At 43.4% G+C, this 26,949-nt stretch overlaps 2 protein-coding genes across 10 annotated transcripts in view; one reads left to right on the top strand and one right to left on the bottom strand.

The window, feature by feature from the left end:
• JAM2 (junctional adhesion molecule 2) overlaps nucleotides 1-26,949 on the bottom strand; it is a 75,878-nt gene that overhangs the window by 43,317 nt on the left and 5,612 nt on the right. The window contains exon 1 of one of the 7 annotated variants that reach the window (XM_053308292.1): nucleotides 17,851-18,060. The exons of the other annotated variants lie outside the window; for them this stretch is intronic. Within the exon in view, the coding sequence (XP_053164267.1) occupies nucleotides 17,851-17,926 (76 nt within the window). The 5' untranslated portion in view covers nucleotides 17,927-18,060. Of the gene's footprint in view, nucleotides 1-17,850; nucleotides 18,061-26,949 lie in introns of those variants that run through there. 7 annotated transcript variants of the gene reach the window in all.
• Nucleotides 18,097-26,949, top strand: part of MRPL39 (mitochondrial ribosomal protein L39) — a 34,440-nt gene continuing 25,587 nt past the window's right edge. For all 3 annotated transcript variants that reach the window (XR_008319224.1, XM_053308287.1, XM_053308282.1), the window contains exon 1: nucleotides 18,097-18,342. Coding sequence is in view for 2 of the 3 variants with exons in the window: in XM_053308287.1 (XP_053164262.1) it covers nucleotides 18,243-18,342 (100 nt within the window). In the remaining variant the exon portion in view is untranslated. The remainder of the gene's footprint in view (nucleotides 18,343-26,949) is intronic.

The raw sequence follows: 26,949 nt of genomic DNA, 5'->3' as shown, positions 1-26,949 counted from the left end.
CAGATATAAATCAATTTGTACCCAAATCGATTCACACATCCCTAGTAAAAATTACATCATCTAAGTCAATATATTATTATATTATAATTATAATATTATAACATAATAATATATTATATTTTTAGCTAAATTACTTTTAATTCATTTTTATGTGTTTTAACTTTTGTAAACCGCCATGGGGTTGTTTTTTAGCGAAAGGCGGTATATAAATCTAACAATAAATAAATAATAAAATAAAATAAGTAATGAGGGACAATTTGTGTATATTTTTCAAGATAAAAACAACACAGTCAATAGGTGCTCTCTTATAAATAATGTGTGCCTACTGCCTTTTCTTTCAAGTCTTTTTACTTTGCATACATGAAACGTAAAGCAGCACATGGTGGATGCAGATTACGCAGGACAATAGCAAGAGAAATGAGGAAACACACAGTACAGTGCTCTGCTTTGTGTCAAATCCATCTTCTTCCAGTTGCATGTGCTGTTATTTTTCACTTCAGATCTTTTAAACAAAAAGAAGAGTGTGACATTAAAGGTGAAGTTTTAAGAAAGCCTTAGTTACCATGCAGCTCATTGCTTCAGCTCTTACAAAAGCAGTAAGTGGAAAAACCTTTCATGAATCTCACATACTGAGAGCATCATCCTCTCTCTATGGCACCAATTATGTCAGGCTTTAGATATGCTGGAGTGTAAATTTCCAACTTCCAGTATTATCAGTAGGATATTTCAATGCAAGAATGTGGGGTGGGGGTGGGGATAAACTTGTTAGCCAACCATTTAAACATGGAATTAGAAGAACTGCAAATTTCCTTCCCTTTTAACTAAAGAGATAGCAAAGCTAATCCAGCGGGCCTTTGCCTGCTTGGCTGAAACTACTTAATCCTTAAAGGATCCTACCATAGGAAATACCCCAGGGAATTTTACTTACCTGTCAACAAACTGTAAACCTTCCTGGGCTCCTTGGAGGAAGATTGGGTTATAAGTGTAATAGATAGATAGATAGATGGATAGATAAAATGGTGGCCGGAAATGACATCAGAAGTTATTTCCGGCCACCCTGGAACCGTGGATAGGCGAATTTTGCCTATTTTTAAAACCACGGATAAAGCAACTGGGTCCCTATGACCAAACTGTGGATACGTAAAACTGCAGATGCTGGGACCACAAATAATGAGGGCCACCCATATGTGGAAAACTTAAAGAAAGCTATCCACTTGAAGAGCAGTACTTAAAGATGGCTTTTGAAACTAAACATGATTGTAAGATAAAGTCAAGAATTAAAGACTGGCGCATCACAAACACTTTTCAGATGTTTTCCTGTGCTCTCTCATCTGATAATAAGGTGAACGAAACATAGTGGGACCTTCTTCTGAGTAAACGTGAATAGGATTGTGCTATTTATGATTTTTTATTTTGCAATCTAGCCTTAGTCTATTATTATTTCCATTTTAGTGACAATGTAAAATGGAAATAATAAGAGAGATAATGACTTGCCCAAAGCAAGCTGGACCACACTGACAGCCACTGACTCAGCTTTTATTTGAATATTCATTTATTATTTATTTACTTACTGAATGTATATACCACCTAGTATAAAAACCTCTAGGCGGTGTACAGAATTAAAAGCATAAAACATAACACATTTAAAATTCATAAACACATAAAATTGTAATAGATAAGAACACATTAATATAACACATTAAAATTTTTAAAAATTGAGTCTCAGTTGAAGGCCTGGAAAAACAGGTATGTCTTCAGGGTCTCCCTAAAAGCAAACAGAGAAGGAGATGTTCTTATTTCAGCAGGGAGCGTGTTTCAAAGCCCCGGCAGCCACAGAAAAGGCCCAGTCCTGAGTTGCCTCCAAACAGGTTTGAGGCAACTGTAATTGGACCTCTCTAGATGATCTTAATAGGTGACAGTTAATATGAGAGTTTTTTAATGCCCAGTGTGTTTGTAGTACTGAAAGACCATGAGGGCTTTCAAGTTGTCAAAGTGAGTGCATTCCAAAAACAAAAAGCTAACGCTGCTCAAAATCCAGTTAAAACCCAGTTATATTTAATCTGTGTGCTTAAAGCCATTCGCTGACATGATGCACAGCATACATGAGCAGTTCTGTACCATCTACGCTGCTGAGAAAATGTACATAAGAGCAGCCTTTGCTGAATCAGGCCCAAGGGATTCCCCCGGATCCCTTTTTGTACATTGGTGTTTACACTGGCTACTTTCCAGTCTTCTTGCACAGAGCCTGATTGCAGGGGCAATTTAATATTTTTGCTAGAAAATCAGCAGTTTCACATTTGAGTTTTTCAAGGACTCTTGGGTGGATGCCATCTGGCTCTGTTGATTTGTTAATTTTTCATTTTTCAAGATGGCTTAGAATCATCTCATCACTTTTATTTGACTCAGTTCTTCAGCTTCCCTCCTGGAAAAACTAAGTTTGGGCACAGATGTATACTCTGTACCCCCTGCTGTAGAGACAAATACAAAGAAGTCATTCAGCTTCTCTGCAATCTCCCTATCCTCCTCAAATATTTATTTATTTGATTTGATTTGTATACCGCCCTTCCAAAAATGGCTCAGGGAGGTTTACACAGAGAAATAATAAATAAATAAGATGGATCCCTGTCCCCAAAGGGCTCACAGTCTAAAAAGAAACAAGATAGACACCAGCAACAGTCACTGGAGATACTGTGCTGGGGGTGGATAGGGCCAGTTACTCTCCCCTTGCTAAATAAAGAGAATCACCACGTTAAAAGGTGCCTCTTTGCCTAGTTAGCAGGGGTTAGCATCCCTTTTGCTCCCTTCTCATCTAACAGTCCAACTGCCTCTAATGTAAAGAAGATTTTATTATTCTCCTAGATGTTTTTAGCCATATGTTCTTCAAACCCTTTTTTGCATCCCTTATTGTCTCCTCATTTTTTTTTTTGCTTCAGTTTGTGTTCCTTTCTGTTCTCTTCATTTGGGCAGGTCTTCCATTTTCTGAAGGAAGTCTTTTTGCCTTTTATAGCTCCCTTGACTCTACTTGTTAGCCATGTTAGAATCCTCCTGGATTAGGAGGTACCTCTTCTTTTTGGTATACATTCTGAGTTTCTATTATTGCCATTTTAAATAAGCTCTATATGATCTGGTGTGATTTGACCCTCCTGACTTTCCCTTTCAGCTTTCTATTCACCAATTCCCTCATTTTAAAGAAGTTTCCTCTTCTGAAATCCACGTTGGACTTGCTTGGCAACTTTCCACTCACATATATGCTGTATTTGATCGTACTATGGTCACCGTTCCATATCTGCTATTTGTGTGGTGTTTTAGACACCCACAACAGCATGGGTGGTACAGAACTGCCTGTGGTACATTGCACATCATGCCAGCCATTGTTTCTCAAACTTCTAATAAGACTGCACTGTAACTGTGCCACAGCTAAGCATATTGACTCAGACTCTCAATACGTTCAATAGTACTTACTCCCAGTATGTGTGCAGCCTCCGTTTCTGAATTGAACTAGAAGGCTCACATAACACCTTAAAATTTTTACTTCTACCGAGGAGCCTACTCCTTTGTTTCTGCATGAATCACTGTCTTGTAAATGCATCCCAACTGGAAAGAGGACTATCAAGAGCAATTACTCATGCAGAGATGCAACAAGTATTCTCAAAAGGCAAGATGATTCTGATCTCTCTGTATTAGGAGAAAAGGATTTTCTCATCAAACCCAATGCAAACATGAGGAAACACTGCCCAGTCTAGTGGAGGGCGATGAGGATTGGGCCAGCCAGATCAGTGAATCATGCAGATATATCACTGAAAACCACTTTGGTGGATGGATACTTTGGGTTCACATGAGCCTGTAATTTATTCATCCCTACAGTACACTAGCAGTTCTCTTGTCACACACCAGTGTGCCCAGCATACACAGTCTGAGAATGGCAGGCTTTCCCTTTTGATTTCAGTGGTCCTTCTCATATTTAATGAGGTTTAGCCTATTAATGAGAAAGACCATTTTTATGGCATTTTGAGAGGGTAATTGAGAGGGTGGTGGCCTCCCAGCTCCAGACAGTTGTGGAGGAAACTGATTATCTTGACCCATTTCAAACTGGCTTTCGGGCTGGCTATGGGGTGGAGATTGCCTTGGATGGATGATCTCCAATTGGGAATTGACAAAGGAAGTGTGACTCTGTTGGTCCTTCTGGACCTCTAGGCGGCTTTCGATACTATCGACCATAGTATCCTTCTGGAGCGTCTGAGGGGGTTGGGAGTTGGAGGTACTGCTTTGCGGTGGTTCCACTCCTACCTCTCGGGCAGGTTCCAGATGGTGTCCCTTGGAGACTGCTGCTCTTCAAAATCTGAACTCTTGTATGGTGTGCCTCAGGGCTCCATATTGTCTCCAATGTTGTTTAACATCTACATGAAACCACTGGGAGAGATCATCAGGAGATTTGGTGCAGGGTGCTATCAGTATGCTGATGGCACCCAAATCTCTTTCTTCATGTCAACATCATCAGGAGAGGGCATAACCTCCCTAAATGCCTGCCTGGAGTCGGTGATGGGCTGGATGAGGGAAAACAAACTGAGACTGAATCCAGCTAAGACGAAGGTATTCATTGTGTGGGGTCGGAACATGAGAGATTATTTTGATCTGCCTGTTCTGGATGGAGTCACACTTCCCCAGAAGGAACAGGTACGCAGTCTAGGGGTGCTTCTGGATCTGAGCCTCACCCTGGTCTCCCAGGTTGAGGTGGTGGTCAGAAGTGCCTTCTATCAGCTTTGGCTGAAATGCCAGCTGTGTCCGTTTCTTGAGGTGAATGACCTCAAAACAGTGGTACATCTGCTGGTCACCTCCAGACTGGATTACTGTAATGCGCTCTATGTGGGGCTGCCATTGTATGTAGTCCGGAAACTATAGTTGGTCCAGAATGCGGCTGCCCGGCTGATGTTTGGGTCATCTCGGAGAGACCATATAACTCCCCTGTATTGAAGGAGCTACACTGGCTGCTGATGTGTTTCCGGGCAAAATATAAGATGTTGGTTATAACCTATAAAGCCCTAAACAGCTTGGGCCCTGGGTATTTAAGAGAATGCCTTCTTCGTCATGAACCCCACCGCCCACTGAGATCTGATTCTGCTGGAGAGGTCCGTCTGCAGCTGCCACCGGCTCGTCTGGTGGCCACTCAGGGATGGGCCTTTTCTGCTGCTGCCCCGAGGCTTTGGAATGCGCTCCCTAGTGAAATAAGAGCCTCCCCATCTCTGACAGCTTTTTAAAAGTCTTTAAAGATGCATCTGTTCACCCAGGCTTTTAATTAATATTGTTTTAATGGTTTTAATGCTGTTTTATAATATTCTTTAAGAAATTTGTTGTAATGTGTTAAATTTTTCATTTTTGTCTTAACTAACATTTTTATTTGTTTTTATTCTGTTGTAAACTGCCCAGAGATGCAAGTTTTGGGCGGTATAAAAATGTTTTAATAAATAAAATAAGCTTCATACGAGTTTTGGGCGGTATAAAAATGTTTTAATAAATAAAATAAGCTTCATACGAAGCTATATGCATTTTTTGCTTCCAGATATCCAAATGCTCCTCTGAAACCATGACAACTAGAAATTGGCCTTTTAAAATGAAAATGAACCCTGGAATCCTCAGGTTTCCAATGGTTTCCACAAAACTACTGTAAGAGCAGTTATGGACCATATGGGCCATAAGATGCCCACTGTGAAGTAGAAGTGAACCTTGGTCTGGATAGCTTTTTATACTAAAAATAAAAATGAAAGTAATAAAAAATGAAAATCCAGGAGAGTAATTTAAGAAACAACGTAACATACATCCAAATCTTTTGTCAGCTTTTATGGATTTTGAGGAAGCAGCAGCAGCATAATCTTCTGTATGATCTTCCCACAACTCTGCCCTTGGCCCACCCTTCAGTCTTGATTTGGATTGTTGTATTCTTGCTGATTCTGCTTATAGTAATTTTGTGTTCTCCATTACCATGGAAAATGGACATGGCTTCACTGCTTACTAACATCTTAAAATTATAAGCCACCTTGGCATCTTTCTTAAAGGGAAAAGAGAGTCATAAATATTTGAATAAATACAAAGTAAATCAAAATATTGTAAAAACAAAACCCAAACGCATGCTATTTGTGGGGACGAAGATGCAGGTACCACAGCCCCTTGGGTACGGGGTAGCACACCTGAATGGAACAAGCTCCATTGAACCACATGAGACATCCAGCAGTGTTTAAAGTTTAGAGTAGTACTTTTTAGACATTCTGGGCCAAGTGACGTTTCCAACATGCATGATTTTATTTCCACACATACATAGTCCAAACCACTGGGGTTTTTTGCAAGGAAAAAAGTGCAACTGTTATTCAGTTATGGGAGAATCCACAGAAGAATCATGGACACTTATTTTATTAGACTTGTGGCCAGTCATTCAAAGGATTTGGCACACTACCATAACCTTCACCAACCCTGGCTACAAAAGAGATTTACTGGAGGGAGGCAGCCTGAATCATTTTCAGAAGATATGACATCACTAGTTATGGATGTAATACCTGCTCCTCCCCATACCTACACCATTTTAAATAACTAGTTGAGACTTTCATTTTATTTCATTTCAGAGTACCTCCTCACTTACTATTCAAGCTACAACAGCAGTTGCCTACTGCTTTTAAACAATGTATGAGATCCCAATAACCTCCACAGCAATATTCTGCCATTTCACTTCTATCTGGTGTTTATCCCATCTTACTACAAAATGGAAGCTGCCTTATACAGAGTCAGACCACTGGTCCATATAGCTCACTGGCAGCAGCTCTCTAAGGTTTCAGGCAGGAATCTTTCCCAGCCCTCTCTAGAGATTCCAGGGAGTTGAACCTGGAACCTTCTGCATGTAAAGCAGATGCTCCACCACTGAGCTATGAGAGTTTGGCAAATCCTAAAGTAAAGTAAAGTTGTGCCGTCGAGTTGGTGTTGACTCCTGTCACCCACAGAGCCCTGTGGTTGTCTTTGGTAGAATACAGGAAGGGTTTAGCATTGCCATTTCCTGCGCAGTATGAGATTATGCCTTTCAGCATCTTCCTATATTACTGCTGCCCGATATAGTGTTTCCCATAGTCTGGGAAACATACCAGCAGGGATTCGAACCGGCAACCTATTGATGGGTCAAGTTATTTCCCCATTGCACCATTAGATGGCTTTGGCAAATCCTAGGACAAGATTTTTTTATTGAACCAACAAACTACCAAAGCACACAGTACATTGTCAAAGCACAATTATATACCTAGGCACCTAGAAATTTAACCATGGTAGCGGAGAAATAACATGCCTAGGGAGCAAGAGGTTCATGGAGGTTGCTTCCGGCTGCCATTTTGTCTCTAGGAAGCCAGGAAGAGACAGGAGGAGCCATTTTGTGACTCATTTCTGGGGTGTGTGTGTTTCATTTGGTGCCCACAGCTCTTCAGTTTTGGGGGACACCAGCATCCCATCCTTTGAGGGGCATTCCTGAGCACACGAGGGACCCGTGGAGCATGTCAAAGTATGTTCTGACCCATTTTGGTGTCGTTTGGGGCTTTAAAATTTTTTCCCTTCCACCCTGGAACCTAACCCCCCCCCTTTCCCCATAGACCTAATGCATCATTATGTGCGGTTCCCTTACTTGGAGTAGGAGGTGAGGACAAGAACCCACGTCAGTAATGAGGTTCTCCTGTATTAAGCTGCCAGCAAAAGTAGCATGGCAAATCCTTCAAAAATCAAAAATGAGATCAATATGAAATTCAGAGGTATATTGTAAAAAATAAAAATACTGAATCTGCTCAACATAAGGTATTCTTATCAGATGTTCCACATTTCAATGTATATTGTTTTCCACAGCTGTGTATTTCAACCTCGCATATCTACGTCTAACACAGTACTTGGGTGTGGCTTTCTGATTTATTTATATTTCTTTAATGGCTTATCTTCAATGAAGTCACATAAATCAGTAGAAAACAGAGCTATACACTTGAACGGGTGGAGGTGTTATTTGGCAAGTTCTCAATTGTCTTCTCTACTGTTTTCTTACATGTTATGTTAGTTCTCTGAAGCTCTAATTTTACTTTCTTTATATAAGCAAAACCTGTGTTGTTGTGAGTTGCATGGAAAATAAAATTCCACCAGCTGCCCCTTGTCTTCTTGAACTCTGGGATGAGAAAAGTCATACACAGGGGTGCACTTAGGCAAATTTGGTGATGTCACAGGCTTACGACACTCTAACTGTGCCGGAGCACCTTGCAGTTCTCAAGGGCTGCTGGGCTGAACCACAAGGTCAATCAGCCGCTCCCACTTCACCCACCACAACCAGAGGGGTAGGGGAGAACTGCTGCTAGGCTTGCCACCCACATCCCAGCTGAGTACATGACAGCTAAAATTAATTAAGTTTTCAGCACCACTGTTCTGCGCTGCGGGGCAGCAGCAGGACGGGCACGGGTTGGGGTGGTGGTTGGAGGCCCCCCTGGACCTTTGGAGGCCACTGACCGGAGCCAAGAGTGCCTCTGGCCATGCAGTAGTACCTCATGAAACTTCCCTTTCTGTGCTACTATTTAAAAAAACCTTTATATGTTTTATAAAACATGTAACTCATTCAATTTTTCAAAAATGGTCTTAACAGACAACCAGTGTTCGCTCTAATTTTTATCATCAGTGAGCAGAAACAGTTTTGTTCTGGGCAGCAGTTTCAAGGTGGTGTGTGCATGTAACACACACCAAGAGATTTTTTTTAAATCTCCCTGCCCCCCTCTTCTACAGCTTATTAATCAACACTGAAACTAGTTATTCATCACTAAGCACCATAAATATGGAAGGAAAACGTGTATTTTACAAGTCTACCATATTTTATTACAATACAAAGTACAATAAAAACAGGGCAATACTTCAACAAATCTGCCTATGACTCGCGAGATTTCCCCCTGGCTCCCTCACTGATGTATTTTATGCCAAAAGTGGTCCCAAGACTGAGGCCAATGTAAATTACTGCAGAGCTCATGGGCTTAACAATATGAGTCTAGAAAGCCAAAGATTGCAGGGGGAACTAGGATGCACTTCAGAAACAGGAGAGATGATCACGATCCTCCCAACTCATCTTTTTGGGAGACCAAACTTTCAGCTATTACTTGATCAATAAATGTTGTTGGCTGCAAAAGCTAAAACTCTCCAGTTTGAAATGACAACAGATGTGCATAAATCAAGCGAAAAATCTCCAGAGTGCTTAACAAATGCAAAATATTTAAGAGAACATCTTCTTCGTCATGAACCCCACCACCCATTGATATCATCATTGATAGCCATCTTATTTGTTATTTCTCTTTGTAAACCTCCCTGAGCCATTTTTGGAAGGGCGGTATAGAAATCGAATTATTATTATTAATAATTATAATTATAATTATTATTATCATCATCATCATCATCATCATCATCCGAAGAGGTCTGTCTACAGTTGCCACCGGCTCGTCTGAGGCTACCCAGGGACGGGCCTTCTCTGCTGCTGCCCCAAGGCTTTGGAACACACTCCCTGCTGAAATAAGAGCCTCCCAATCTCTGACAGCTTTTAAAAAGTCTTTAAAGACACATCTGTTCATCCAGGCTTTTAATTAAATATTGTTTTAATCGTTTTAACACTGTTTTGAAATATTGTTCTAAAAATTTTAAATTGTTGTAATGTTTTAACTTTTTCTGTTTGTTTTGCTTCACTGTAAACTGACCAGACACGCAAGTTTCGGGTGGTGCAAAAATAATTAAATAAGTAAAATAAAATACATTTCCACTGTATTTGGAATCTATTGGTTCAATATTTCCCATTCCAGTATAGTACAAATGGTGTCTTTTCTTTTGAAGCCTGTGCTCTAATTGCTTGTGTTCTCTAATCTTAATGAAATTAATTAATTTGAGCTTGCCTGCTACATCACACACTGTACACACATAAGATAACCATTCTTTTATGGCAGGAGTATCACATTCTTAAGCTAGGGGTGGGCAAACAGGAGATCATGGTCAACTGATGGACCACTGGTCAAGTTCTGTTGTATCACCGGGTGCCTGTCGGTGATTCTCTACCAGGGAGATTCTCTCTGCCCGCCACTCAGGCTCTTGTGAAGGAGGGAGTCATCTCCCTCTGAGTCCCTTTTATTGCTGCCGCCAAGTGGGATCAGCAGCAGCAAACGGGACTCCCGGAAGGAGACAATTCCCTCCTTCACAAGAGCCTGAGCGGCAGGCAGGGGAGAGGGGGAGGTAGTGGGTGGGAAAAGGAGCAACTGTCTCGGAACTCAGCCAGCCCAGGCAAGGAGAGTTTGCAGCGATGGGGAAAGGCAGAGGGGCGGGAGAGGGGGTAGCAGCCATGGAGGAAGTGAGTGGCAGTAAGGGATTGCTGTACCTAAATGGAGACTGCGGAAATATCGGCTGTGGCGGGGCTCCTCCAAGCTTTCTGCTGGCGTCCTGAAGGACAGCCCAGTCCTTCAGAAGGCCAGCGGGGGGCTTGGATGAGCCCCTGCCACAGCTGATGTTTCCACAGCCTCCACTAAGGTACACCTGGCCTTTAGAATAGGGAATGCTGCCTTTACTTGTAAAGGGGAATCCTCGCCAGATTCCCCTTTACAAGTATATCCCCGAACCAGCCTGCAAACCACGTGGAGTTCTGGCGTGTCCTTCACAAAGCCAACGTGGGGCTTGGAGGAGCCCCTGCTGTTGCTGCCAATGTTTCTGCCACCTACACAGTGGCCTCTGCTAAGGTACGGCATACCCCTTCTCTCCCCCACCCCAGGCCTTAGGGAATGCCACCTTTACTTGTGGAGGTGAATCCTACCTGGATTCCCCTTTACAAATATATCCCTGAACCAGCCCACAAACCAGTTCAGCTGGAACTCAACTGGTTCCGTGCACACACCCCTACCCATCAAGGCCGGGTTTGTGATGCGAACTGGTCGCTCACCTCCCCCCTACAACATCACAAAGATACAGGGGACATGGCCAATGCTTAGACAGAACTTGTGGTGGCACCCTCATCTTCTCCAGCTGGCAAAGCATTTGCTTTTCTGGATGGAGAGGGCATGGGGGGTCTCTGTACCATCCTCCCCAACGCCGACCATACCCTGTGACAGCATTATGATGTAGGAGGAGGGTGAGTGACTGGTGCCAGGGGGGTATGGGGAGAATGCGTCAGGCTGTTTCTGGGCCACTACCCAACTCACTATACTCCTGGTGCTCAGGATTACTTTTACTTTCTCTTCCATTTCCCCACAAAGCAGCCTCTCTTGCTCATCCTGAACTGAAGCAAAGTTCTCCCAGAATTCAGCAGTTTTGGTGTTAAAATCCCTTCTTTTGACCACATAAATTTCTGTAAAAGCTGTGATTGGCATAGTCTCCCAAGCCACCATTTTGCAACTGACTCCACATCTGAAGCCACTTTTTCATGCTGGTAGATCCCAAGCCTCTTGCAACAATTAAAAAGTTGCTCTTAGAAGCCTTAAGTTTGCCCAGCCCTGAACTAGATTATCTGGAATCACATGACACAACTTTGCACACCGAGACATATATATTACTTGTTAAGGCACAGAAGTCTTCTCAGTATCTAGACCTAGCAACCCTGATAGTGCTGAGGGATTTGACTATGTTCCAGTACAGTACAACTGCAAAATAACATTCCCAGAGGTTTTTAACCTCCTTCCTTTCCTGCCTAAGGATGAGGCATGTGTTTTGTCCAAAGTTTCTTCTGAGCAACAAAACAAAGACACTCAGCAATTAACTGACATTCTAAGACATTTAATTCTGTTTCATGCTGTCTGTTTAAACCCACAGACAGCCTGGCAGAGAACGAAATGCTATTCACTTTCTTATACTTAGCAGAGGGGTGGCAAATGTCTCTAGTTAGTCCATGAATTAGGCCCACAAATTTTGGCCTCTGGTACCATCTCAGAGGATGAATGCTTATTGCGATTCTTTAGCAACATCTATTCTCCTTGAGATGGGAAACAGGTGATAGTACTGTCGCACCTATAGCTTTCTTGGTATTATCACCCCTTCTTTATCCTTACTCCTAAACAGGTATGTGCATGAATCACGGTTCAAGCACATTTTGGGAAATTCAACCAGGAACTTTAAGAAAAAGGAGAGCAGGAACTTACCTGCTTCCAATAACTCCCCACGTGGCATTAGCACGCACATTGCATCCACGCATGTGCAGGTGCCATTTGCATGGTCCGCATGGTGTTGCTGACCGTGCAAATGGTGCCCATAATTTTTTCATCTCCCCTGCCCACCTCTTCTTCTGCAGCTTATTAATCAACACTGAAACTTTGCCGAGCGTGTGGTTTCCCAAGGTTAATAAAATCTGTCCAAAACGTCCTAGTACATGGGCATGAAAGGGTGGATTCGTGAGCTTTGAACTCAATATCCTTCAGAGCTGCCAAACTCTCATGGTCCCTCACTTTTCTGATGTACCTCTGAATACTTTCCCAGGAGGGCATTCAACAGCTAAGGGAGAATTGCACTCTGGCAATCTATGATCTTGGTTATGCTGGAAAGAACTGTTAGGTTTGCCCAACGAAAGCAGAGGAGGAAAGCCATTAGAGAAGGGGCTGCAAAGTAAAATATATCTGTGAGTCAACAAGTCCTAATTCATTGACATTCAAGAGGAGTTTTCCCTCCAACACTCCACAACTTGCTAACTTATCCACAAGCCCCCAAAGTGTGTTATCTTTAATGTGCCTCTAATTTTGCCACAAGCCTAGTATTTATAGCATGTTTATTTACTTACAGCTAATTAAGCTGTTATTTTTCTGATTTTTTAAAAGGTAAAGTAGATACAGAACAGTTATGGGGGGGGAGAATCCCTGGTAAAGAGCATAAATATCATGTTCTGCAACATGTAAACAAAGCTCCCTAGCCCCATGTTATTACAATCAATTAGACTTGGAAATCTGTGACAGTGGCAATTTTTAAAACTTTTTTTTAACCCCACCTCCGGTCTCTCTGGGCTGACAGTGGAGGGAGCTGCTGCCCATCCTCCTCTGGCTGGAACTGCAGGAGGAGGAGGAGGAGAAGGAGGCGGAGGCCTGGCCAGGGAGAGGGGGAAATGGGGCATTGCTTCCCTTCCCTGAAATGGGGTGCTGGTCAGTGGGGTGGCAGTGGCGGGTGCAGCAGATTGCGTGCCCGCCAGAAATGGCTGCGTGGGGGCCTGGGGGTTGGTGCATGTGCGTGCACCTTAGAGTGAAGCCTGACTGGGGTAATGGTTAGAGTGACAGTTACGGTAACAATGAACAAATTGTTGTGCTCTCTCCATGGAGTAATCCTTGGAGAACATTCCTGCCAATTTTTATTTCCATTCCTCTAACAACATTAATAACATTTTATAGTTGTCTTTGTGGTATTAAAAAATTTAGAAGCTTTACAATTTAAAATATTGCACATCTGGCAGCTGCAGACCTGATGGTCAGGACAATAAAAGCATTTTAACACTGAAGGCTCATTGTACTGCAATGCTATCGCTTATTTTCCATCTCTAGGGATGTAGACCTTGTCAAAAATCACAATGAGCTTTCATCCCCCCAGAAGGTACCGACCACCCCAGCTAGCTCATGTGCTACAGAGCATCCTTCATATTGGTTGTTGCAGGGGTTGTGGTTGTGTTTCTTTTCAGACTGTGAGCCCCTTTGAGAGAGGAAACCATCTTCTCATTCCTTTTACTACATGAACTCATTTAATGAAAAGGGGTATACAAATATTCTAAATAAAGTAAATATAGAAATTGGGTTTTTAGCAGCATTCACCCACATCCCATATACATCAATCGTCAGCTGGTGCTTTGATGGCTATTTTAAACATCAGTCCACCGAAGACCACACCTATCGTGCCTATTGGCTTTTTATACTGGGTTTTATTGTTTTCTTTATAAACTAAATCAGCCAGTGAAGATCTCATTGGGAGATCCACTGCTGGCAGTAGTCTTGCCTGTTGGGACAGAGAGAGGAGAAGAGGTGTACTGCAAAAGGAGAAATTAGATTCAAGGGAACATCACACAAGTAGGTTTGAGACAGGAGAAAGCATCACCCAGGGTTAAGAGGTTGAAGAAGCTTCAGAGATTAATGTTGCTCACTATGATTCGAAGAACAGATTTTCAATTCCGGATCTCCACTCTTTTGAACATAAGAAGAGCCTATCTGACTGAAGATCTATCTAGGCCAGCATCCAGTTTTCAAGAGTGGTAAATCAGATTCTTCGAAGACAATTGCAAGCAAAACATAAAAGCAACATTTTCTGTTGTGTCTATTTGAAAAGGTACACTATCACAGAGCATGAAGCTGCCATTTAGCTATCAAGTTATCCTCAGTGAATCCATTGAATTCCTTCAACAGGAGTGCCTCTGAACATGTGATAACTGCCCTCACCCTAGTACTGAACCACCACAGTCTACCCTTATATTTGAACATTAGGAGGAGAACTGCCATGACACAGGATCGGACTTCAAGGCAAGTCTGATGGCCAGAACTTCTGCTTTTTTAAAAAAGTGATTCCTAAAGGGCTGTTGTACTTGTTAGTGGAAAGGGGTGCAACGAGATGAGGAGGCCTGAATTTCAAAGCCATCCATCGTGTCTTTGACTGCTGCTGTCCTCTACTGCCATATTATATAGACAAGAATTAAATACAGGCAAGCAGACAGAGTATGAGGTACAAGTATAGGCTGGTGCCTGCTGTCTCAGAAGCAAAAACTTGTAAAAATCTGGAAACACTGCAGCTCAACAGACAGATTTCACTCCAAGCTGGAATGAACATCAGTCTAGAGTTAAACTCAAGGCAACATTTCTTGGGGCCCATTCCAAACCATATTTACTTGGAAGTACATAGGATCATAGGAAACTGCCTTATATCAAGTCAGGCTCAGTAACACTAAGGCTACACAACTTCAGCCTTGCTGCAGATGTGGGCTTCAACTCCCATAATTCCAGACTACTAGCTGCTGTGGCTGATGTGAATTGTAGTCCAAACACAGCTGGAGGTCAAGTTGTGCAATCCTGCCAGGGATTCTCAAAGTTGGGTCCCCAGATGTTATTGGACTTCAACTCCCATAATCCCTAACCAAAGGCTACTGTGGCACGGGATTATGGGAGTTGAAGTCCAAGAACATCTGGGGACTCAACGTTGAGAATCTCTAGTCTACACTGACTGACAGCAGCTCTCTAGGGCTTTCAGAGAGGAATCTTTCCCAACCATATCTAGAGATACCAGAGATTGAACTTGAGACCTTCAGCATGCGAGATACACAGTCTACCACGGTGTATGGCTGCTCCCTTAAAGATGTGGTCTCTGTTCTTCAGCAATGAAGAACTTGTCTGGGAACTGAATTTAGGACCTCTAGCAGGCAAAGCAGGAATCATGTCCCTAGACTAGCAAGCTGTATCCCACCAGGTTCAATGAGATTTATAAACTCATAACTAGGATTAGGACTGCAGTATGACAGCCCAATCTGACATATCTTTTACTTCAAAAGACTGCTTCATGTTGGCAAGGCAAGCGTGTTTCGTGTGCCTACACCATCATTGCTGGCCACCACAGCAAAGAAGTACGAAGGGCAGAGACATGTTCCTCAACACTTGGGGACACACAAAGGAGATCCAACAAAGCTGCAGCAAACACAATTGCCACATAAAAAGTGAAGCAAGCAGCTCCAAATCAGAAAGGTTTCCTTCCTATTCAGACTTCACTGAGCACACATGCATAGGATGGGGTGGCAAAGCTACAATCCTATACCCTCTAATTTGGAGATATGTCCCATTTAATTCAGTGGGACTAATTCCAAATTAACATGTTCAGAAACACACATTGGCTTGCAACTCAATTTTAAGCATGTTTACTTAAAATTATGTTCCACTCTGTTCAATGGGCCTTACTCCAAGAAAGCATACATAGTATTGCTGCCTAAGGCAGCAACCCTGTGTTCATTTACCCAAGAGCAACTCTCATTCAACACAATGGGCTTTGCTTCAAGGTAAACATGGCTAGAATAATGCCACACTGAGCGCATGTTCTTGGGAGCATGTGCTGCTGAATCAATGTGTCTTGAGCTGACATCCACAGCATTAGCTATTCAACGGCAATCTTGTGCATAACATGGGAATAAGCCTTACAGTCAGATCCTAGGCACATTTACTCAGAAAACAAGTCCCACTAAGTCCAGTGATGCTTAATCTTAAATGTAGCACAGTGCTACACAATCCTAAACATATTTACTTAGAAGGAAGTCCTATTGGGGGTGAAAATACATGTATTCTCATATGTGGTAGCAATGGTTTGAATGTATGTCCCACAAACAAATGTCTCCCATCCAATCCTTATGTACTCAAACCACTTCCATCACACCTTTGAGAACGGCTCTCTGCCTTCATTCTGGAGTTTCATGGGTCTTGCTTCCAAAAAAGCATGCAAAGGACTGTAATCTTACAGCCTATTCCTCTGCAACTTAGTTAGAAGTAAGTTCCATTAACTAACTTACTAATGGTATTTAAGAGAGCACCGCCTTCTTCATGAACCCAGCTGCCTATTGAGATCATTGGGAGAAGTCCGGTTACAGCCTCACTTGGTGGCAACCCAGAACCAGGCCTCCTCTAGGGTTGCCCAGAGACTCTGGAACATGTTCCCAAATGAAATCAGAATCTCCCCATCCCTGGTTGTTTCTAAACAGTTTTTGAAAACAACCCCATTTTATCAGGCTTTCAGTTTATGTTTTAGTTTTGTTTATGGTAATTTTGATCTGTTTTATATTGTTTGGTTTTAGTTGCTGTTTGTTCAAACTGTAAATCACCCTGAGATTTCTATACACGGCATAAATGCAACTATAATTATAATATAAAAGGTCTCTTCTTGGTGAGGAGAAGACTGCAGCCCTTTCAGGAGGCAAGGCAGTCGCCCCAAGCAGCAAGGCACCAGCTGGGCGGCAACCTCCCCCCCCCCCGCCACCATGAGAGCAGCTCTTCGGAACCGACCTGAGTTAAGACCCTTGCAAACGTTACAAGGAATACCTCTCCTAACACTCCTTGCAAAGAACGCAAGCAGCACCAGGAGAGAGAGAAAAAGGAGGCTGCTGGCAACCTCCCCTCCCCATGTCCCTTTCAAAATTCGCAGGGTTGCTTTTGAAGGGAGGCTGGCTGGCCTCCACACTGGGGCATAGGGCTACACTTGGAACCCACTTCACGCACCACAGCCCCTTGGGGCCTCCCCTGTGCAAGTCTCTGGTAAAAAGGCAACCACAGCCGTGGACTGCCACAAGTTGTCTCTCGCCCCGATAAAGTTCCTCCTCACAACTGCAGCCCTTTCTGTTCTTTTCCTCGACGGCTTCCCTGGCATACAAAACTGCAGAGCCGCCCCGGCTTCAACCGCTGCCAGGATAAGCGTGTACCTCTCCCGGGATGGCCATGAAGCTGGCTTTCTGCCGCCCCGCTAATCAAAGCGAGACAAGTAAAGCCGCGGGTGGCGGCGTGCAATGCCTGCTCTCGCGCTCTCTTTGCAACGGTGCTGCCTAGTAGGAAGAAAACATGAAAAGAACCACGAAAGGCCCGAACAGACAGAGTTTGGTCCGCCCGCGGGGACGAGAGAGAGCGAGAAGGCGAAATTCAGAAGTGTTAGCAGAGAGAGCTCCAAAGCCTTGGCTTGCTCGCTGGAAAAACCAAGATGCTCCTCGCTGAGGGGAGAACGAGAACTTGGCAGCCAAGAGGCAAGGGTTTGCTTTTGTTTTTTGTTTTCCCTCCCCGCCGACGGAAAAGGGGGAAAGAGGAGCGAGGGCGTTTACCTCGCCCCAAAAGAGACCCACAACAATCCGAAGAGAAGAGAGCGACTTACAGCAAAGAGACCCCAAGTAAGAGAGGAGAAGCCAGAGGAAGCTGCTGCTGCTGCTGCTGCTGCCTCCACTCGCCATCTTCGCAGCAACAGGCAGCAGGACTTGGTGCCGTTGCTGCTCTTTGGAGGAGGGAGGTGACAAGGGGGTTGCGAGTTGCGATTGTTGGTGCTGGCCTGAAGCTCATCAACTCCTCCCTCCACTTTGCCTTTGCATCTCGTGCAGGGGCGGGGATCTCCTGGCGAAGAAGAAGATAGTTTCTTTCCAGCCGTTCAGGCCAGATGGGCAGAGATTTCTGTTGGGTCCTAGTACCGCTTTGTCGAAGCACCCAGGACAGAAGGAGGTAGAGGGAGCGGGAGCCATTCTGTTTCCCCCTTCATTGTGTTTCTTTCGATGAATGTTCCCTTTAATTCAGAGGTTGCTGCAGCTTCTTCGAATAAGAGGCAGCCAGAAGCAGTGGAGAAGGAAAAGAGTCTGTTTCCTAAGGCCGCGAAAACGTGAGCTTTATCTACAAGCCTCTTTTAGCTGCAAGCCATGTCCTCCTGTACTACACGCTGGCGCTGAGAATTACTGAGGCCTTTTACAGAATTTCTTTTTTTTTTTAAGTTAAGATACCTGCCACAAATAAGGTTACAATCTAAATGCATAGCATAAGTGAGGCTTCTATCCCAAGAAATTCCATAGAAACTAATGGGACACACACACGGGGCAGAATGTAATTTGAGCCCCCTTCATGCCTCACCGTTCTTCTCGCTGCATCCTGTCTCAATGTAATTTTTTTTCCAGTTTGAAGAAAAATACTGGATATACAAAATATATATATCTACATAATCTCCCATCTACAAGTCTGTCCAAAGTCAGTGCACTATTAGGTATCCTCTGCATTTTGTGGAGATTAGAAAATTGGAGAGACACATTGTCAGAAGTGACCATTATATTCTGTATCAACAGGAACCAACTTGCTGCTGAACAAGATCTATAGAGTAAAACCACCCATCAGCCAAAGCAGCAAGGAAACTGCAGGAGCCCAAATGGGCTAAACAAAAAACAAAACAAAAAACCCCTATGTACAACCAACATGAATATCAGGCTTCTTCACACAATTGTTAATTGGGTAGAACAAGTATCCTACACAGTGTTGGGAACTGTGCGCACTCACGATTTTTAGTTGCGTGAGCATAAAAATCAGGGCAGAAAGCAGGGAGCTTGATTGCTAAGCATCAGCTGGATAGGAAGTTTTTTCTCCTACATCATTCAAAAGATGGAGACAGAATCTGGGTAGGTCATCCTCATCCTTCTACCCAGCTGATGCTTTTCAGATTATCTTGCTCCCTGTCTCCTATCTTGTTTTTTATTTACACATGACCAAAAATCAGGAGCTCATGCAGCTTCCAGAACTGGGTAGGACAGTTGTACTACCCAATTAACAGGCATGTGTGAACACTGAACAAGCCTGCAGTTGGTTGTTCTTGAGAGGCCTGCTTGAACTTTGCCTGTTCCATTGCCCAGTACAACACAGTCAGAGGCAATTGCTGGTCAATAAGATACCAAGTAGGATCTTCCAGAGAAGTAGTTGTGCTGCAGCAAATACAGAAAAGAGTTTCGTGGCATCTTAAGCACTAATCTACTGTGGGAGAAGTTTTCATTAACTAGATTTGCAGGGGTTCTCAGCTAGTACTAGGGATCTGCAAACAGGTTTGATGTCGAACACGTTTGCCGTCAGACCTGTTTGGTTCAACCGTTTGGGGTTGAACCGAACCAGCCCGTTCGGTCCAACTCTATTGAACACCCTCCGACTGTTCGGGTGGGTTGCGGATTTTTCTTTTTAAATTAAAAAAATATTTTTAACATCCCCTTCAGGGAAGGAGTTGGAGGCAGTGGTGGGGTCCGCGGAGGTTCCCCCTCCCCCCTCCCTTTATGCTGCCGCTGGCCGTTTGGCCCATTCGGGCCTGTGGCCATTTTGGAAGCCACCGCACCTGTGCAACCTGTGTGGCTTGGTGTAGCGGCCTCAAAAATGGCCACCGCGCTGGAGGGGGAAGGCCCAAATGGGCCGAAGAGCCGGTCGAATGGCCGCTGGCAGCATAAAGGGAGGCCGGGGGGGGGAGGAACCTCTGCAGACCTCCTCCCCGCCACCTCCAACAACTCCAAAGGGAGTTTTTTAAATTTTTATTTTTAAAAAATTGTTCACAACCCACCCACCCTGGACTGAACTGAACCAGGGGGGTTCGCGAGGGTTCTGGACCAAACTGGCCCGGTCCAGACCCGAACCAGACCAGCCAGGTCTGTGCACACCCCTAACCTGTACTGCTCCAGATGTTGCTGAACAAAACTCCCATCTTCCCCGGCAACAAAAAATTGTAGTTGGGGATTATGTGGGTTGTAGTTCAACATCTGGAATACCATAGGTTGGGAATCCCAAACTAGAGCTCACTTCATCTAGAACTGAGTCTGTCAGAAGTAACTGGAGCATAGGAAGCTGCCTTATACTGAGTCATATATTATATTGACCAATGGTCTATTGGTCAATCTTGCTCAGTATTGTCTATACAGACTGGCAACAGCTTCTCTAAGGTTGCTAGGAGTTTCTCTCAGCCATCCCGGAGATGCCTGGGAGGGAACTTGGAACCTTTTGCATGCAAGCACGCAGATACTCTTCCCAGAGTGGTCCCATCCCCTAAGGGGAATATCTCACAGTGCTCATACATATAATAAATAAATAAATAAATAAAGTGTCAAATTCAAATACACAGGGCAGACCCTGCTTAGCAAAAGGGACAAATTCATGCCTGCCACCACAAGACCAGTTCTCCTCTCCTTGAACCAGAGTTTATTGCAGAATTATAACCTATCAGACTCCCTAGCCTGACTCACAGCAAAAGTGTGTGGCATGGTAGCGTGGAAAGGCTAGAAGTTGTTTTTTGTGCTGAATTATTGGAATAGCTAAATACTTAGTTTGGGGCTGGGAGGGGGCAATTATTATTTTTGTTATTCAGTTGTGGGAATAGCTAATCCCACTTCAAAAAAAATGAAGTCTAATAAGTGAGGTCTAATAAGGTGTGTTTAAATTGGTTCATGGCACAATGAGATTACTACTTCATAGCAGAGGGGTTTGTGGGGTTTTTTGTGATTTCCCCCATTGTTTAATAGTTTTTGAACATCCAGTTTGTGGTATTTTGAAAGGGAAAAAAGTTGGCAATACTGCCTATCAAGAAAATTGGCTAAGCCAGTAAGTACTCCTTGCTGGTGGAGGATGGGAAGTTGATTCAGTTGACATACCCTCCAGCCAGGGGTGTAGCTGTAATTGAACAAAGTGAGACAAATGTCCCCATGCCCCTGAAGGAGAGGTGGCCCACTGGCTAGGCAACAGTTCATCTCCCCACCTCACTGGTATACTGTTGGCTCCTGACTGGAGGACATGTCTCAGCTTCAAGCGAGACAAGTCCTCCAGGAGCAGAGGAGGAAAGAGTCTCAGACAGCATCCCTCTCTCCTCTTCACAAGCTGGCTAGTGCTCAGGTTCAGCCCACTGCATCCTCAGCCTGACTGACAGGCTTAACAGTGAGTGGAATGTCACTGAGCATCTGCCAGCTAGTTACCAGGAGATAATAGAGAGGGATGCTGCCTGGCACTCCTGCCCCTCCCCTCCTGAAGCTGAGACCGAGCTGAAAAGATCTTTAATTAAAGGAGCTTATGGACCTTTTTTGAATCATGCCTTTGTTTTCCCCTGCTAACTTGACAGGGGAAAACTTTTTAACGTGGTGATTCTCTTTATTTAGCAGGGGGAGAGTAACTGGCCCTATCCACCCACAGCACAGTACCTCCAGTGACTGTTGCTGGTGTCTATCATATGTTTCTTTTTAGATTGTGAGCCCTTTGGGGACAGGGATCCATCTTATTTATTTATTTTCTCTCTCTGTGAACCACTTTGGAAACTTTTATTGAAAAGCAGTATATAAATTTTGTTGTTGTTGTTTAAAAAGAACAGGATAAACCCCTAATATTCCTTTTCTCTGATCTGCCCCAATATTCCTTAGCAACAGGATTCAATTTACCCCTACATCCTGGTACACACACAAATTAAGAAAGAGAGAATTGTAGTAAGTATATATATTAAACATTCAAGAGCCAAGGGAATGCACATGAGGAAGTGTATGGGTGGCAGTTTCTGCATGTGTGTGCAGTGTGATATTATTTCCATAGGATTCTCCTGCATGCTAATAATGTTTTCTTTTTTAATGTGTCCTTTTCACTATATTCTTAAGGTTCTTCTGCACCAAAGACCCAGAACAGGGGGAGAAGGCTTACAGGGGGAGAAGGCCCATCTTTCCTGTCTCAGCACCCATGCTAGCCTTGCTATCAGCCAAGCAAGTAGAAGGCTATCACTTAAAGGGCCATATGTTGATTCATTTTGCAGATCAAACATCAAGATCGCCACCATTGCTACTGAAGTCAGTGGCCCATTAAAAGAGCATAGGCAAACCCAAAATATTGAAATAACTCTTGATCCCAGGCTTATATTTTAACAGATTCATTTTATTGCTTTGCATGAAAAGAATCAATCTGATAATTTCAAATACTGAACTATACCTTGGATGGGGACCCCTCTATATGTGGTTAATCTGCTTTTAATATGGTCCTTTGTCACAGTCAATATACAGTCAAGCAGTTTGTTCTAAATTGTCTTTGAGAGAGCATACTGTGCCACTCTGCAAGTGAAATTCCATGCCTGAGTCAATAGATGCCATGAGAATGACCAGTCCTCTGAGATTTGCTGAATCCTCACTCTCACCATGACCACAAAGTGTCAGTTCAGAAGCAACAAAGAAGCATATGCAGTCAATGATTTTTGGGAGGATGTACCTGGTTATGCTTTCTAACAAACAGGCGGTTTGTTAGAAACCATCATCCACTTGCTCTGCAGTGTTTGCCTAGCCTGACATTGTTAGCTGCACAGTGTTCTCCAGGTGAGTCTTGGATACCTTCTGCTTCTTTCACTTGCCACTGAGATGTTTCAAATATCTAAATCCTGTCTGGGTCCATGTCTGCTCCCCCCAACCAGGAAAGCAGAACACCACATTTCTTGCAGCACATACACACAACCATTTCTTCTTTTCATACCAGTCTGTGCTGAATTTCCTTAAATATGCTTTCTCTCTGTCACTTGAGGCCTGCTGAAGCATGACAGCAAGCCTATATGACTCGTAGGTTGTCTTGCAAAGGAACCCTGGAGAAAGGAGTTTTTAAAAGTTGTTCTACAGTGTTTCTCTTCAGAACCTTAGCACCTTCTAGAAAAACCAAAGCATAAATAAATATGTTTAAGACAATTGTTGGTATTAAAAATGCTCTTCTAAAGAATATTAAAGGATGGGGGGGGTGGGAAACATGACACATTCCTTTAAATCATTGTGATAGAGCCAAGATCTTCTAATCAACTCATCAATCAGCAATTAACTCATAAAATTCCCTGCAGTTGACACATAGCCCTATCATGCAGGGTTCCATCGAAATGACTGCACGTGATCATGTTAACAGTTAAGCTGGGTGCAGATTGCCTCAAATGCAGTATATGTTGAGCATTTCTGAAAAAGTGTCTCATGGGGCTATTCACATGAGCGTGCAAAACCGGGCTAAGGGAGCCCAGCCCAGTTTTGCACGCTTGTGTGAACCGCTGAGATTGGGCCCGATCCTAGTGGCTACACGGTGGCAAACCCGCCTAAAAGTAGGCTCCCTCTTGAATGAGGTTAAGGGAGTGAGCACTCCCTTAACTTCATTTTTTCTATTGTCTGTCAGCCACGGCTGCTTGCAGCCACGCTGGCACACTTGGGACGGGAGGAGGTATCCCAATAATGCACTGCACACTCATGTGGTGCACTATTGGAGCTCGGGCAGGGGGGCAACGTGCAATGGCTCATCCTGGCACCCCAATGCCCCGAGCTGCTGAGCGAATCTCTGGTTGTCTGGTGTGTGTGTGTGACCTGCCTGCCCAGGGAAGGCATGGAGATTATCTATGGGAAATATAGGTTAAACCCTCCTTCCCCACAGACTGCCCTGGAGCTTTTCTCACTGATTGTGAGAAGAGTTACTATGCATTCTCCACTTTCCCTTTCTTCTTATTTTTGTCTTATACAATTAAATTTCATTATACAATTTTTGGTTCATGTTTCCAACTTTTCCTATTCAAATAGAGGTATATTATGGCTTTAATATATGTTCTTAAGAACATAAGAACATACAAAAAGCCCTGCCGGATCAGGCCTAAAGCCCATCTAATCCAGCATCTTGCTTCACACAGTGACCTACCAGATGCCTCTGGGAAGCCCACAGGCAAGAGCTGAGGGCATGTCCTCTCTCTTACTGCTACTCCCCTGCAACTGGTATTTAGAGGCATCTTGCCTCTGAGGCTGGAGGTGGCGTATAGCCCTCAGATTAGCAGCCATTAATAGACCTGTCCTCTATGAATTTATCTAAACCCCTCTTAAAGCCATCCAGACTGTTGGCTATCACAGCATCTTGTGGCAGAGAGTCATGGAGTTTTTGTGTTTCATTATACTGTATATTCCTCATCATTGGTTGCCCTTGCTAGATGCTGAATTCATTTATAAGACTGTGCTTCTATATGTGGCTGAATTGTCCCAGAAAGGACTGGAGATTTATTGGAATCTAACATTGTTTTAGAAGCTTCCACAGTACAATGGACTGCTGCTCACTCTGCTTGTGCAGATGCCATCTACACCAATCCAGGACAATGATGTGGTCATATCACATAGAAAATTAGGTTCCAATGCTTGTATAAGCAAGCTGGTGTGGAAGCCTCTGCAGCCATCAGACTATTTAATTTAAGTACTTTCATTGGTGAAATTCAGGATTGAGATCCAAAACAGCTTCCAGAAAATGGACTGCAATTTTGCCAGAGATTAAAAAGATAGATATGGCTCCAGTGAACCAATTCCATAGACTGGATGATTTCAGTTATCTAGGATTAGTGGGCAATGGATATTAATCTAATTATGCTTAATTCTGGCTGAGCAATGGACATACCAAATCTTGATCCATACAGTGATCTTCCTTCTTGATTTTATTAAGTGCCGTCAAGTTGGTGTCGACTCTTAGCGACCACATAGATTCTCTCCAGGATGATCTGTCTTCAACTTGGCCTTTAAGGTCTCTCAGTGGTGCATTCATTGCTGTCATAATCGAGTCCATCCACCTTGCTGCTGGTCATCCTCTTCTTCTCTTTCCTTCAACTTTTCTCAGCATTATGGACTTCTCAAGGGAGCTGGGTTTTTGCATAATGTGTCCAAAGTATTATAGTTTGAGCCTCATCAATTGTGCCTCAAGTGAAAATTCTGGATTGATTTGTTCTATGATCCATTTCTTTGTTTTCCTGGCTGTCCATGGTATCCTCAAATGTCTTCTCCAGCACCAAAGTTCAAAAGCGTCAATGCTTTTTCTATCTTGCTTCTTCAAAGTCCAGCTTTCACATCCATAGAGTGCCATGGGGAAAACCGTTTTTCTAATCTTTGTAGGTATAGACATGCAACCCTACCAAGTGCCAGTCTGCAGCGTATTTCTTGACTGCTGGATCCTTGACGGTCAATCCTAAAAGGCTGAAGCTATCCACCACTTCACTGTCTTCATTATCAATTCTGAGGCTGGTTTCTGTTCCCGTTGCCATTAGTTTAGTCTTCTTTACATTTAACTGCAGTCCCATTTTTTCAATGGGCTCCTTGACTTTCATTACTAGAGCTTACAGATCATCCGCATTCTCAGCTATCAGAGTGGTGTCATCAGTGTAGTGCAAGTTATTGATGTTTCTTCCTCCAACTTTAAAACCACTCATCTTCTTCCAATTCAGCTTCTCTCAGTATATGTTCAGCGTATAAGTTGAATAAATAAGGAGAAAGTATACAGCCTTGTCTTACTCCTTTGCCAATCTGGAACCAGTCTGTTTCACCATGTTCTGCCTGGACTGTGGCTTCCTGTCCTGTGTATAGGTTTCTTATGGGAACAATGAGATGTTCTGGGACACCCATTTTCCTAAGGATATTCCACAACCTGATATGGTTGATGCAATCAAAGGCTTTTCTGTAGTCTCTAAAGCACATAGTGACTTCTTTCTAGTATTCTTTGGCTTTATCAATTATGCAGTGCGCATCAGCAATGATGTCTCTTGTTCCTTGGCCTTTTCTGAAACCAGCTTGACCATCTGGCATTCCCCTTTCCATGTAGGGTTCTAATCTGTGTTATGTGATCTGAGCATTATTTTGCTAGCATGTGAAATTAAGAATATTGTGCAGTGGTTTGCACAATCTGTTAAGTCTACTTTCTTTTGGTATGGGTATGTAGACTGGCCTCTACCAATCTGTTGGATCTTCCTTCTTAGGGAACAGGAATTCAGTGGTATGAAGTATCCATTGTTCCCAAGATCCACAATCATAGATAAGCCATAAGCAATTTATATTTATGGTAAAACTGTCGCCCTGTAACCAGAAGGTTACAAGTTCGATCCTGACCAAGGGGCTCAAGGTTGACTCAGCCTTCCATCCTTCCGAGGTCGGTAAAATGAGTACCCAGAATGTTGGGGGGCAATATGCTAAATCATTGTAAACCGCTTAGAGAGCTTCCAGCTAGAGAGCGGTATATAAATGTAAGTGCTATTGCTATTGCTAGTGCTGTTTCTGCTAATGAGCCTTGCAGACATGTTTTTTTGTAAAGAATAACTATTTTTATTAAACATTTTTAAAAGTATGTAAACAAGTAAAGAAAATATTTACACATCAATAGTATAGCAAACTTACAACATTCTGCCTGAGAGATTTGAGTGTTGAGAAGCTTTCATAAGGAGAGGAGAGCTGGTCTTGTGGTAGCAAACATGACTTGTCCCCTTAGCTAAGCAGGGTCCACCCTGGTTGCATATGAATGGGAGACTAGAGGTGTGATTACTGTAAGATATTCCCCTCAGAGGATGAAGCCGCTCTGGGAAGAGCAGAAGGTTCCAAGTTCCCTCCCTGGCTTCTCCAAGATAGGGCTGAGAGAGATTCCTCCCTGCAACCTTGGAGAAGCCGCTGCCAGTCTGTGAAGACAATACTGAGCTAGATAGACCTAT

Source organism: Hemicordylus capensis, chromosome 3 (genome assembly GCF_027244095.1).
Source record: "Hemicordylus capensis ecotype Gifberg chromosome 3, rHemCap1.1.pri, whole genome shotgun sequence".
NCBI classification, from domain to species: Eukaryota; Metazoa; Chordata; class Lepidosauria; order Squamata; family Cordylidae; genus Hemicordylus; species Hemicordylus capensis.
Note: the sequence above shows the minus strand (reverse complement) of the source record. Positions and strands in the feature narration are given on the sequence as shown.